This window comes from Prosopis cineraria, unplaced genomic scaffold (genome assembly GCF_029017545.1).
Source record: "Prosopis cineraria cultivar Desert tree isolate PC_DT_omini unplaced genomic scaffold, ASM2901754v1 PC11, whole genome shotgun sequence".
In the NCBI taxonomy this organism is placed as follows: domain Eukaryota; kingdom Viridiplantae; phylum Streptophyta; class Magnoliopsida; order Fabales; family Fabaceae; genus Prosopis; species Prosopis cineraria.
The window spans coordinates 3,796,641-3,810,771 of NW_026555342.1; the positions used below are offsets into that span (position 1 = coordinate 3,796,641).

A 14,131-nucleotide genomic window follows, 5' to 3' on the forward strand; every position below is an offset into this window, starting at 1 on the left:
GCAAAAGAACCAAAATAAATACCTCCGTAATATCCAAAAGACCCAAAATTAAAGTTTGGGATTAAAGAACCTTACCAAGAAACTTAAGGACCCTTAAATTATAAACTTATCTCCCAAATCGTTTCTGTATGATAATTATGGGTACTAAAAAGGTAAATTAGGGTGGGTTTAGTAATAGAAGTCGAGTGAGAGCCTTGGCTCTAATGCCAATTAATGCGGGAAGGAGAAGGGGGAAGAAAATATAGAAAACAGATAAAGAGATCAATAGAGAGAAGAGAAAACTCAAAGACAAAATAATAAAAATTCTTATTATATTAAATGTATATACAAATCAAATGAGTTGAAATGCTAATTATAAGCATCAACCTAATCCTAAAAGCAAATGCTTGAATATCCTAAAAATTCTAAAAGTAAATAAAAAGATAAAAAGTAATGAAAAGTAATAATAAATGTTAAAAGATAACAATAATTTAAATTAAAATAAAATATATATAATTAATATAAGAGAAAAATATCTTCGATCTTTAAATCTACAATATTTTTATAATATTTTCACTTTTTTAAATTTTTTTTTCCACCACAAAGGCATTTTATAAATATGAAACTCGAGACCCTAAGAGCTTTGAATAATGCATTGGACTTTTCGGTCAAAAAAAATCATGCATTGGACTTGGTGATATTGAAAAATGATTAGCAATGTTCTAGCTTGTTGGGAATCCATGTCACTAGATGGGGCTCCTGAGTTGCAATTAACAGCAGAATAAGTCTGCCATACCAAATCACTGGGAAGAAATAAGAGGATTTAGACATTAAATACCTTCTTGTTGTTTGTCTTTTTAGCATTTATATAGAAAACTTGTTGTCGTACATTCTTGTTTTAATGAAGTAACCTTATTTTGATGGACAAATAAGCATTAACACAACAACATTGATTTGCCATCCCAAAATATCCGTACATGCTGCTATGTTTCTTTATAATATACTTTGGATACCCAATAAAAATAAAAACTCATTATATAATTATACATATACATATATATATATATATATATCCATATAATATATATAAGTGAAAAAAAAAAAGATGCACGTTTTGACTTGACAATTCTGATGAAGTAATAATTTTATAATTATATAATATCATTACAGACATAACATTTAAATTTCATAGTTATCATTTTATAATAAAATTTAAATATTATCAAGTTTAATTAAAGATAAACACTTCTAAAATTATTTTTACATTTACACAATTCAAATTTAAAATCTTATGCTTAAACAACCATAACTTATTCCATTAAAACCAACGTATGATAGAGTAACTCTTTTCCTGCAACACAAAGACTGAATGATTATTTGTACCTTCAATTTTTTTTTAAATAATAGTGCAAATATTACATTCAGAATTTTTTAAAAAGAAAAAATCATTTTAAATTTCTATTAAATGTCACTATCACTATCAAAAGACTCTCAAAGGAGATTTTACTTACAATTAATAATAAAACATACTTTATTGTGCTTAAATTACAAAATAACGCTCAAATTAGCCACCGCACCCAAATTCCCAAAAATTAAAAAAAAAACAAAAACGAGAGGAAAAGAAAAGGAGAAAAAAATAAATCCAGCCCAACCTGACTTTTAGTTGAACAAGGAGGAACTGACCGGACGGCAAAAACGAATGAACAGAACAGACAGAAAAGACTGTTAAAGATTTTCGTACAAAATTCATATCCGAGACTTCACCCCACTTTGAATGGCTAAACCACCTAACTACAAGGGGGCCAGACATGAGTTCTTGATTAGAGCAACTACATATAAATTGTTGAAAAAGTAACGAGTCTCATATTTGGCTAACTATCCAGATTATAAAAAACAATCCCTGCATTCTAAATTACGGCTTTCAATCCAATCTGGGGGAAAAATCTAAGGGGTTCCCCAATACATAATTGAAAGAATACATCCTCATGCTCAAAACCCCGTGATTCTACAGTGAACACTGCCTCATTCCCCCGTACATCCACCAGAGGCTTCCTCTAGAAACTTACTGTCTCCAGCAAAAAAACTAGGGAAGTTCTCAGGTTTCAACTCACAGAAAAGCCCTAATCGCACTTAATGTTTCGGTATATCCTCCTCACAAACAAATTTGAACCAAGATAACCCACCGCCCCTGCACATCATTTGAAGGAACACTTCAGGCCAAACATTCATGTGAAAACAAGATTACTCAACAATAATGGATGATCAATGGGTTGGATCTGAACGCAAAATCCAACCAGAGCTTCAAATGAAACTGAAAATACACAGTAAAAGATTATAATAATAAAGTGAAGACTTACCGCAGAGAATTCCAAGTCCGAGACAAAACATCAAAGTGTATCCAAAATAGAAACTAGTTTGGAAGAAGCCTGACATCTTTGTCTTCACATAGTAGTAGTATATTGAATACAGATACACATAAACAGCAGTTGAGGCAGCCGAAAAGAAAGAAGTCCATTGCCAGTGGTAGTTCTCAGCATTTAACAGGAAGTACGTCCCCACAATTGTCACACAAACAGTAACAATAATGAGAATCAGAAACACCAGCAGCATGAAGCCATAGACATAGTACACCTGTCAGCCACATAGGATGGAAATAAAGCACGAATAAGCCAGGTTCAAAACATCAAACATACAAAGCATGCATGTTTACATTACTTTTACTCAAATAAAAATTTGTTTATTTCAAGACTATTAGCCATTTCAAGAAATATTTTTTTGAATAAGGAAACCAGTTTCTCTACTCTATTAGCGAGAAGGAAGATGTTGGCAATATAAAATGAAAACCTGTTACAGACCATTAAACTTTTGGGGTCAAATAGTATCAAAGCTTCTATACCATGCAGTTGAATTTTATTGTTGCCACCCCATTCTTCATAAATAAATTGAAATTTCAACATAGGGTGATGATGTGCTTAATCAAACTTCAAGGCGTGGGGGCATGATAGAAATATGAGACCCTGTCATAGGTCTTCACTTAATAGCTTAAGCTTTTCTAGGAAAGAGTGGTTTTTGACCAGAAACCGAAGCTTTCCAACCATAAGCCTAAGAAAATAACTTTGGTACCCACACAATGCATTGGGTTTTGATTCACCTTGTAATTCCAGAAGGATGTAAACACAAAATACATCTCAATGAAAATGCTGCCAAACGGTAGCAGTCCTCCCATCATAGAAACTACAGACGGTGTGAGATACCACTTCTTCTCAGGAATGGGACGGGGGATGGTCTTTACACGACAGGGATTATTTGGGGCGCCACTCCAGTTTCTTCCAACAACTGTACCCAGAAGTGCTAGAGGGAAAGAGATGAAAGCCCAAATGACAAACACAACCACCATTGTGCCAAATGGAATTGCTGCTAGAGACCCATAGAATATAGCAATTGTATTCAAGACAAACCCAATTCCAAAGCACATAAATGGGAAAAGAGATGCTGTGAGAATCATGGATTTGATCCAACTTTTACCTATAAAAAAAAAAAGGAAAAGGAAAAAGAGTGGTTACAAGCATTCAGAATATAGGTTGCAGTAAAGTCACTAAAACAAGCTTGAGGAGGGATTGCAGCAACTTTTCTTGCAAATGCCCGCTTACCCCCATGTCTTGAGTACATTCCCCCGCTCACATAACCAGAAATGAACGATGTGAGGGCATAACATACAATGAAGGTTGTGACAATTGCTCCTCGCCTGAAACACAAAAAGCATTGAAGGAATTTACGTAACAATGAAGGGGGGAAAAGAAGGGGACAGATAACAGATAGCCAGTCTGACACATAGACTAGGATAATGGATAATCATTAGGATATGCATGCAGCAAATGGCATGAACATAGTTATTTAACACATTTTGTGCACAATCTCACTATCATTAATAAAATTGTTATGCAGAATAATATAACAAGCAGTTTAAGGAATTACATACCCAACATACAACATCCCAACAATAGCCAACAAGATGACAAGAAGAACCAGCAACGCCAGCTGTGCACCAGTGCCAACAACAGCTGAAAGAATAACTAAATTGCGAGGAGGCCGAAAAACATCACCATGCACAAGTTTCCAGCCAGATTCTTCACTAACATCTCTCTCCTGGAAATATTTTCGTTAAAACAAAAATATTGACATTCAGAAACACTTCCCAGGAAGAAATTATATATATATATATATTCAATAAACATATGATGAATAAGTCCAAAAGGCATCACCAGGGTTTCCAAATCATCATCTTCTCGTGCATACTTGGCATAATCATTTCTCAAAGTTCGCATTAATATCATTGACACCAATCCAGTGAGAAAGATGACCATCATGAAAGAATTAAAAATGGAAAACCAATGTATCTGCAAAAAGCCAGAGGAACTTAAATTCATTTGTTAACAAAGCGAGGGAAGGAGCCACATGGATGTGATCCCTCAGACAATGAAATATACAACAAATCTGGTCAAGAAATATATATATGCACAACGAAAATGGAATCTGAATGCAAAGTTTGCTACAATCTTTTTAACCTGATGTTCGAAGAAAGGATAATCCAGGTAGACATCAAAGCGACGTCCAAACGTGACATTAGTAGGTTCCCATTTAACAGAATATGTCATGTCCAAAGATCTACTAGCCTCCAGAGGCTTGGGGCTCTCTTGAGTGAGATTCACATGAATAATCTGCAAAATACAGACCCAAGTACATCACCTCATGGCTCCCTAAACTCTTTCTGATATTAGAATTGGAAAGTATTCAAATAACTACTGACCTGATCCTTATTGTATTTAATGACAATGTTTTTGTGTGTGTAAAGGACATGCTTGCCATTATCACTGTTCTTATCAGGATGCAGCTCCCCAACAAACCCTTAAACATGAATAAAATTACTTAAATTGTGATGAAAAATATTGAAGACAAAATTATATCAATAAATAGAAAGAGATAAGGGCAGTCTTCAGCATACCCCACAATGGTAGATCATCTGAACTTACGTAGATCAGGTCAAATACCAGCCAGCAAATGAGATAGGGCAGTCAACAAGAAAGAGATCAAGTGTAAGTTACTCAGAAAGTGAAAGAGAACTTAGAACAAGAATAATTAAGCAAGATCGCATGCACACACGAGTGTGAGAAAGAGAGAGAGATAAGCAATGAGCAATTCACAGATGAAATCTCCTACGTCACACTATTATGATAATCCAAAAGAAACATGATATTGGTGGCCTTGTACTAAAAAGTTATTAAGAATTATCTAGCACGGGCTTCATGTGATATTTTCTGGTGATTCTAAATAGTGAAGCGCATATAAAAAAGCACCAGAACTATGGACCTTCTGTTTAACTATTAAAATATAAATAGGAACCAAATCACTACGTCCAGGGCTAGGTGTTTCTAAACAAGTCCATGTTAATAGATCATCCACATCAATAAATATAATCCCACTCTCGCAGGATAAAACATCAATCTATTTCCATTTGATTTAAATAATGTCAGACTAAGTAATTTATAATTTTAATTCCAATAACACGAAATTATAGTTTCCTTAAAACACTATCCACCAGAATTCCAGCTAAACATAGGGTAAAAATGCTCATAAATTTACATCTTGCAATCACTGAGAAAGCCACAAACCCTAAGCCATAATTATCTTCACCACCCCCTCCCCTTTCAAGAACAAGCTCAAGTCAAGATCAATTTTGCAAACTTACAGGGCACTTAGAAATCATTTTTTATGTATCCCAAAAAAGAAATCATTTTTTATCTTAGTTTCTGCCATATCAAGTCAGTGAATGAACACAAGCAATAACTTGAAACTGTGTGAACAGTGACACTCACAAAATTCTGAAGATCTAACCGGCAGGCTCTCCTGGTACCATAAAACTAGGCTTTCCAACATTCCATAGCAATCACAAGAGTAGAAGCGCAAACTAAGGGTATTTGAGTTTCCTGAATCGTTTTCAGTTTTCATTTCTCATTTCCATTTAAATCTATTTACATTTGCAAGTGAAACTACTGGAACTTCTTTTAGAAGTGTCACCATTGTAAAACTTTTATTGAGAATACTTCCATAAAATATTTCCTTCTACACTCCACTTAAAAATTTCACTCATTTTTTCTTTGATGTTTTTATTTTCATATAAAATGAAGACAGGAAAAAAGGAAGCTAAAAAGACAATAAATTTCCGTATGCTTATCAAGAAAGAACAAGCTTTCCGTATGCTTCTACTTCCAACATTTCATGGCTTACAATAAGCATAACATTTTTACCCGTTCTCTTTGTAACAAGAAAAATAAACAACAAAAAACATACCCATGAAAAATTCAAACCAGTAACTATTTTCTATGGCATCCTTAAATTGTTTAGCCTTCACATCATCGAGAACCAGCTGACAAATGACTGCCTTATCAACATTTTCTGAAAAAAGAACCATAAGTCATGCTGATTTGCCTATTGATAACTCTTTGTAAAATAAATAGCAAGAGAAAAGCCTACATACTTCGAAACTTGATGTCAATTTGGCTATCAATGAGTTCATTGCCACCCAGCACCTCACCAAGACCGCCCCATTTATGTGCAGGGTTTTCAGATGGATGACAAAATGGAAGGCTGTAATAGTTGTATGTTTCTTGTGGATTGTTATAAGGTCCAACTTTGTTCACCCAAAGGGTAACCGGGTCTCCTTGCTGATACTGCAATAAAATTAAATCCAAGCTTTAAAAAAGAAAGCTACTGGTCATAAAATGGGAAATTCCAAATGAAGATAGATATTCTATCCATGTCACTAGCAGGGGGAAAGACTTTAGGATAATTGACATATGAGGGAAAACTACTTTAAAATACAGGGCCAAAGTTATTGTGCAGTGAGGACCTCTGTATACAATCATCGAAATGCCAAACTACCCACTAAATGAAGTAAGATAAACAAAATCTCAACAGATACTGGGCTACAAGTATGATCTATAGTATGAGTTCACTCTGGGCAGACTTGTTGATTTCTTTCGAGAATAGATACTTAAGACACCAAGGGCATGGACTAGTCTGGTGCAACATGGAGCTCAACTTTTTAAACCTTACAGAGAACGTTGAAAAGTCATTCAATGTATGTTCAGTAGAACCAAAGACAAATTTGCAGTTAAAATCAAAAATTAAAGATTAAAGTGGAAGTCTATGTGCACTGAAAGCCAACTCTACATATTCAGATAACGGAATTGTGGTAACACAAAATAAAGAAAATAGCACATAAAAGAAATATAGAATGCTCTAGTCTCAAATACAACTAAATGAATTCATGTGAAAACTTAATTCAATAATCAGACACTGCACTTTTGAAAGGCATAGCCCAATATGAATTTTTATCTTTAGCCCACTAGAAAGTAGAATTCTGATGCCCCCAGACTGTCATCATGCATTCAACTATTCTCAAGCCCAAGTTTCTCGTAAATTGAGTTACTCTGTTCTACATCAACCATTACAATAATGGAATCAGTGAAATGACAACTAGTAGATAGCAAAGCCGACAACAAATTATGAAGCTTCTATGCTGATATCACTTGTGAAATCTAGGATCAGAATAGGAGCACTCAAGGCATCAAACAACAATGACTTGTCTGCCCTGTTTAATTCTAGCTTATGTCTACCAGTACGAATCTATCCTTGGGTTCTGTGATCTGTTACCTCACATCTTAAACCTCTACCATTATATGTCTAAAACCATCATTAATGTATGCTCGAGATAACAGAAAATTTAAAACAATAAGCACCGCTCTAGCTGTCTGGAGACTTTTAACATATATTGCTAGGTACCTGAACGTGAAACCACTAATTTAAAAGAAACACGGCACAATTTCTGGGCAGCCAACATTGTTGTACAGGCCGTTATCCACAACTTTCCATTTGCTGCCACATTATATTACGCCAAATCCAAAACAATTCAGTGTAAATTTCCATCAGAAGATGGAAAAGCTTTTCCAACTTGTTTGAGAAAACAATGATCCAAGATCACCCATTGACCATAATACGGCGAAGAAGTGAAATTGAATTTCATATAAAGGGGTAATGAATCGCATCTAAACATCTGCATTGTACAGACACCAATATGATCATAACTGCTTAATCAAACTCAAAGCCCACCAAAGATCTAGCGCCAAAAAGCCCAACCATTCCACACATAATACAAACGAAAAAACACGCCCCAAATATTCCTCAGCTGAGAAAAACCCAAGAAAACAGTATGAATTTACTGAAATCAAATTCCAAATCAAGATCATCACCCAAAACACCGAATGCAACAGATGGCAACCCCACTCGCCAGCAGATCTAATTCCAATTCAGAAATCAAACGCAAGAGAAAACTAGATCACGGGGCAGAATCGGAAAGAAATGAAGAACAAACGAACAGAAAGAGGGGACAGTCATGGGAAGGGTTTGAAAATAACGAGCAATGGATAAGAAAGGGGGAACTTGCCTTGTGATCTGACTCTGACGCGAACGCCGGAGAGAGGAGCAGGAGGAGGATAAAAGAGAGCACGGAGAAGTTGAGGTATCGGAATTCGAAGGACATGGCGGGCACGGCGACACTCGGATCTAGAACCTCTCAGATTGAGAAGTGACTTAGTAAGAGAGAGGGAGGGAGGGAGAGGAAGAGGGAGAAGTCCTTGCATTGAAGAATCCACGGAATTGGACATCGAAACATAAAACGCTGTGTACCGATAGTGGGCCCTACTGGGTCCGAAAAAACTTATCCGGGCTCTTTTGGATTTGGTAAAGATCCGCTCATCAAACAGCCACATTTTTTTCTGTTTGGGTGCACATGCAACAGTAGCATCCAATATTAATTGGGTTTATAGCCCAAACAATAGGATTTTAAAAATCCACAACACGATCTTTCACCAAAAACGCAATTATTATAATTGTAATTGTAAATTAAGCGAATATTCGTTATACCTCTTCTTGTAACCAATTACGCCCTGGTTGGCAATGACTGAACGTTGCGCAAGATGCAATATCTCTTAATTCAAGCTTCGTTGCTGATCTTTTTTTGTTTAATATTTTTTGTGGGTTGATATTTGCTAGTTAAGCCACTAATCATCAAATCAGATTAGAATATAAAAATTACAAATTGCAATATCCATATCACTGAGCATTATGATTTTCATTTTAAGACTTACAAATTGCATTAAAACTTATTATTGAAAGTTACTGATAAATATGATTAAAAAATTCAATTGTCTTAATAAGTTTTTAAGTTGGATTGTGTCTCTCGTCCTTGTTTTTCTTTTTGGCTTTAGCACCTGATATTTTAAGTGGCTGCGCTCAAGTTTTGAGGATTTAATGGGACTCATAATGGAGACATGACAAGCATTATTTTTGGGCATTTTCTAATTATTTACGTTGATGCATTCTCAGAATTTTAAAGATTTGTTTGGTTATATTATTTTTAGCTTTTGAAAAGCACATTTTTACTTTTGAAATGTTGAATGTTGTTTGAAAATTTTATGTTCAACTAAACTAACTTTCTGAATATACATTTAATAACCCATTAAAAGTGGACTTGAGAATTTATCAAGAGGAAGCTTTGAAACACAGCTTTTGGAATGTTATTGGCATAACACACGTGGCATATAATGGGTGGTTCACGTGACTTTTAAATGTATATGTGAAAAAGAAAAATAATTTTGGATGAGTAGGAGACACTATGAGTTATCAATTTTTTTAACGAATCTATAAGAAATGTTGATAAGAATTACTTTTGCATATAAAAATTAATTGGCAAATTTTTGATGATGAATTTCGAATATAATTATGAAATAATAATAATCTTTTTCAATATATCTAACTTTATATTATTATTATTATTATTATGTTTATTTAAAATTTTTATCACATTTTTTAAACTCTCTAATATATTACATTATATAATAAAAAATTACAAATCATCATAAATTAATATTTTTTTAATAATTGTGCATTCAAAAATATACTTTATTATCATAATTCAAATAACTTTCAATTTATAAAACTGGCTATTAAAAAAATTTATCCAAATATAAATATTGTTATAATAACTGACTTTCACTAGAATAATTTTTACCAAATAAACTTTTAGCAAACTGATTTTTGACAAACTAAAACTAAACACACATTAATTCAAGACCCATAGTTAAGATAAAATAACTTTAACTGATCCAAACGCATGTGGTTTTTCTTGTACATTTTTTTTAATGCTATACTCTCTTTCATTTCGTATTATTGTTTTCCTCTTTAATAAATTTTGAATTAATTTATTTAATTAATTAAATATATACTCCCTCCGTTTAAAAATGTAAAATATTTTTTGACGAGTTAAATGTTCAAAAATATAAGATATTTTTAATCTTTTAAGATGTAATTATTGCTTTTTTTAAAAGTACCCCTATTAATAAATGGCTATATATTTATTATAGGATATTTAATAGAGATAAATATAAAAAAAATAATTAATTTAAAAATAAATAATTATTTTATTAAAAGGTGAGATTAAATTAAAAATGTCTTATATTTTAAAATAATATGTGCGCGCGCGCGCGTGTGTGTGTGTGTGAAGGAACAAGGCGTGCGTTGACTTGAAATGGAAGAAACTTCTTGAATAAATTATTTTGATGACAATAAAAAATGTGGCTTTATTTCCACTAATGGCTGCCTAACATTCAAATTCAAAATGTAGATTGCGTGCGGTATGATCCAACTTTTGCTATCAGAAATGAATAATTCAATTCGCGTATGAAAATCAGCGTAGGAAAGGGTATGAATTCACAATCGGCAAGCACATTGAATTGCAGATACACAAAGCAAATGGGTTGGTGGCTCCGAATAAATGAATGGAGTCAATAGACCATTGGTACTTGGCAGAGGGCATAATCACGCTTGTGTATGAAAGCGTCAATTTCTAGTCATTTATTATTTTAGACTTGCAATAATAGGACAACTGTAGATGGGCGGGCCCTTGAGCCCGTCTTCCAAAAAATATGAATTTTTAAGACTCAATCTTTTTTTCAAAGCTAAGTTTATTTTAAAAAAAAATAAAATAAATAAATATAAATAAAGATATAAAATTTTAATTAAGATTTAAAATAAAAATCAAAATTTTCAATTTAAATTAATTTTATCAAATCTGATAAATATAAAAACTTGTGTATCATATAATACAACATTAATCAAAACTAATAAATAGACCTTACAAAGTAATTGTATTTAAAAAATTAATAAAAAATCTGCTAATATTGTGTTTAAATAAATAGCAAAAGAAACAACATCAATTATTTTGATAACACAATATTTAAAAAATTATTTATCTTTTGGGAAATAAGGCTTGAAGAATTGCCTGAGCCCAACCCTCTTTTTTCAAGACTTATCAGTGCTGAACTTAAAAACCCGATTTTCTAAAAAACTTTTAATTTTTTAAATTCAAATCCTTATATAAATAGAGACTCTAAGTTTAACCCTTCACGCTCAACCTTATTTCTTACTTTACTCGTGTTTGCTCTATCTTCATACTCCTTTTATAACTTATAACTAGAAAACATAAATACTTTTTTTAATTATATAGGACAAATACTTGTGTATAGTAATCCTCATACACATTTTAGTGTAGTTAATTATTTTTTATCATTATTCCTTATTAATTGCATAAAATTGTTGGCAAACTTTTAATTCATATGTACATTTTAGTGTGTTTATTAATGTCGATGAGGAATAAGATTGACAATTTAAATATTTTTTGCAAGTTTAAAAATTATTAATTATTAATTATTATTCCTTAAAAATCGTGAAGTTAATCAACTGTGTTCCATTATTTAAACCAAGGGCAGCACTGCCTGTACATCTGTGCATGGAGTTTGAGATTAATTTAACTATTCATTACTGATACCATCCCACTCTATAAAACACCTTGGAAGAGGTTAAACATATTAAAATATAAGATATTTTGATAAAAATAAAATTTTATTAATGATATTTTTAAATATTATCTTTTTTATTAATATTCTTTCACAAATGAATTATTAAAAGAAGGGTATTTTTAAAATTTTATATTTATTTTTAAAAAATATTATAATATATATTTAATAAATGTTATCAGCATGCTCAATTTTATCTAAATATATTTTATAAATCAAAATGGAGGGAATATTTTCTAATAACTTGACTTCATATGCAATATTTATGCTATATTGTTTGGTGACCAATATTTATGCAATATTTGATAAGTATAAAAGTGTTCTGTAGGCAGGAAATGAAACATACACCTACCATATTTTCTTTTGAGTACATCTCTCATTTCCTTTAAAAAGAATAATTTTGGTGTACCAAGCATGCATCTCTCTTGCATGCAATGACTGGACACGTTATTTTTTTATGACTTTTTTAAAGTAGCATTTGGATTAGTGAATTTGTATTTGAATTTGAATTTTAGTTTTAAAATCTTACATTTTAAATATCACATTTTAAAGTCTTGTATTTAAAGTATTTTATTTGAGTAGTTTAAAAAATTTAAATAAAGAAGAAAGATGGGTTGAGATTCAAAACAAAAACAAAAACAAAAACAAAAATCAAAAGCAATAATCTTACATATATTTTTCAATTAAAAAAAGATAAAAAAGAGATGCAAAAGTTATAAGAGCATCAATAATAAAAATATAAAGAAAACAAAGTATCTAAAGTGATTAAAACTTTAAATAACTAGAATATAGGAGAAATTTAAAATTATAAAAGAAATGTAATAAAAAATAGATTTAAATTTAAATCAAATTCAAGTCTATAAATTTCTGTCTATCTAAATAAGAAATTTGATTTAAATATAATTTCAAATCCAAATTTCTCATTAAATCCAAACATATCATACATGAAATGACTTATGTACTTTTAAATTTTAGCTAAGATTGGGCAGAAGCTTGAACGATGGAAACTTATTATTATTGGCTTTTTTTTTCAAACCTAAGTTTTAGATTTGTTTCGACATAACTATTATATTAAATTCGAGCATTATTAAAATAAAAATAAATAAAAATGCTCGCGTCGTCGTAGTTTCCCGCACCGAGTGGGAATGGGCTACGAAGGAGGACTGCTCTCACGAAGTGAGCAGAAGATTAAGACAAATTTAGTTGTGTTTGGTGAAGATTCAACGAAGCGTCCATTCTTGAAGGAGGATGAGGTAGGCTAGGGGATTTGATCGCGTAGTCAGATGTCAAGTGGCTATTCGAGCATTATCAGGTCCCTTGTTTATCTGAATTTCAGCTTGTAAGCATTAGTCTCCAAAAGTTTTAATATTACAAGTATTAATAATTCGAACACAATAAAATAAGTTAGTTGCTGTTGAGTAAACTTGACGGTCCAGATGTGTGCAATTATGGGGCACCGGAGGAGGACACTGCAGGGGATCCGTATCTTTCTTTTACCAGGTTTTATTTTTATTTTTTATTTTTTCTGTTTTTAATATTTATCTTTTCGTCATTATTTTTGGATAATCTCACTTAGTGTCTAATAACATAAAATTTTGCATTTTAAGTCAAATACAATTTGAAGATTCTCTACATTAATTGAAAACATATTTTAACAAAAAAAAGACACATTTACCTTTAGACAATTTGTAAAACATTGTGTTGAAAATTTGTAAATATTGTATTTTGCATTTATAGATATTCTATTATTCTTTCATCTTGAGCAACTTACACATTTCAAGTTAAACCATTTTCATTAAACTAATTGCACATTACAGGACATTGTGTTAAAATTTATGAATATTATATTACGCATTCATAAACATCTATTGTTCTTTCATCTAGCACAATTTGTATATTTTAAATTAAATTATTTTTACTAAATTAATTGTATATTATAGGATATTGTGTTAAAAAAATATAAATATTATATTGTACATTCATGTAAAAAAAAAGAACAAATGTATCTTTTTATTAAATATATTTTCACTTGAAGTTTTTGGCCTTGCAAAAAATTTTAAATTATATTAGGCTTTAAATACAAACTAATGTGCTTTGGCCCCTAAGTGGGATTCTCCCCCTTTTTTTTTTATTTTACGTCTGAGAATATTAAAATCATATAGAACTCTTTTGTCAAATTG

At 31.6% G+C, this 14,131-nt stretch overlaps 1 protein-coding gene across 1 annotated transcript; it reads right to left on the reverse strand.

The window, feature by feature from the left end:
• Window positions 1-1,679: 1,679 nt before the first annotated feature.
• Window positions 1,680-8,673, reverse strand: LOC129286658 (transmembrane 9 superfamily member 1-like). Its single transcript, XM_054922635.1, has 12 exons — window positions 8,483-8,673; window positions 6,515-6,707; window positions 6,328-6,432; window positions 4,982-4,999; window positions 4,787-4,884; window positions 4,545-4,697; window positions 4,242-4,376; window positions 3,959-4,125; window positions 3,630-3,724; window positions 3,131-3,504; window positions 2,337-2,610; window positions 1,680-2,167 (listed from the first exon to the last, which is right to left on the reverse strand). The coding sequence occupies exons 1-12, from the start codon at window positions 8,576-8,578 to the stop codon at window positions 2,100-2,102; spliced, it is 1,776 nt and encodes a 591-aa protein (XP_054778610.1). The 5' UTR covers window positions 8,579-8,673; the 3' UTR covers window positions 1,680-2,099.
• Between the last annotated feature and the right edge of the window lie 5,458 nt (window positions 8,674-14,131).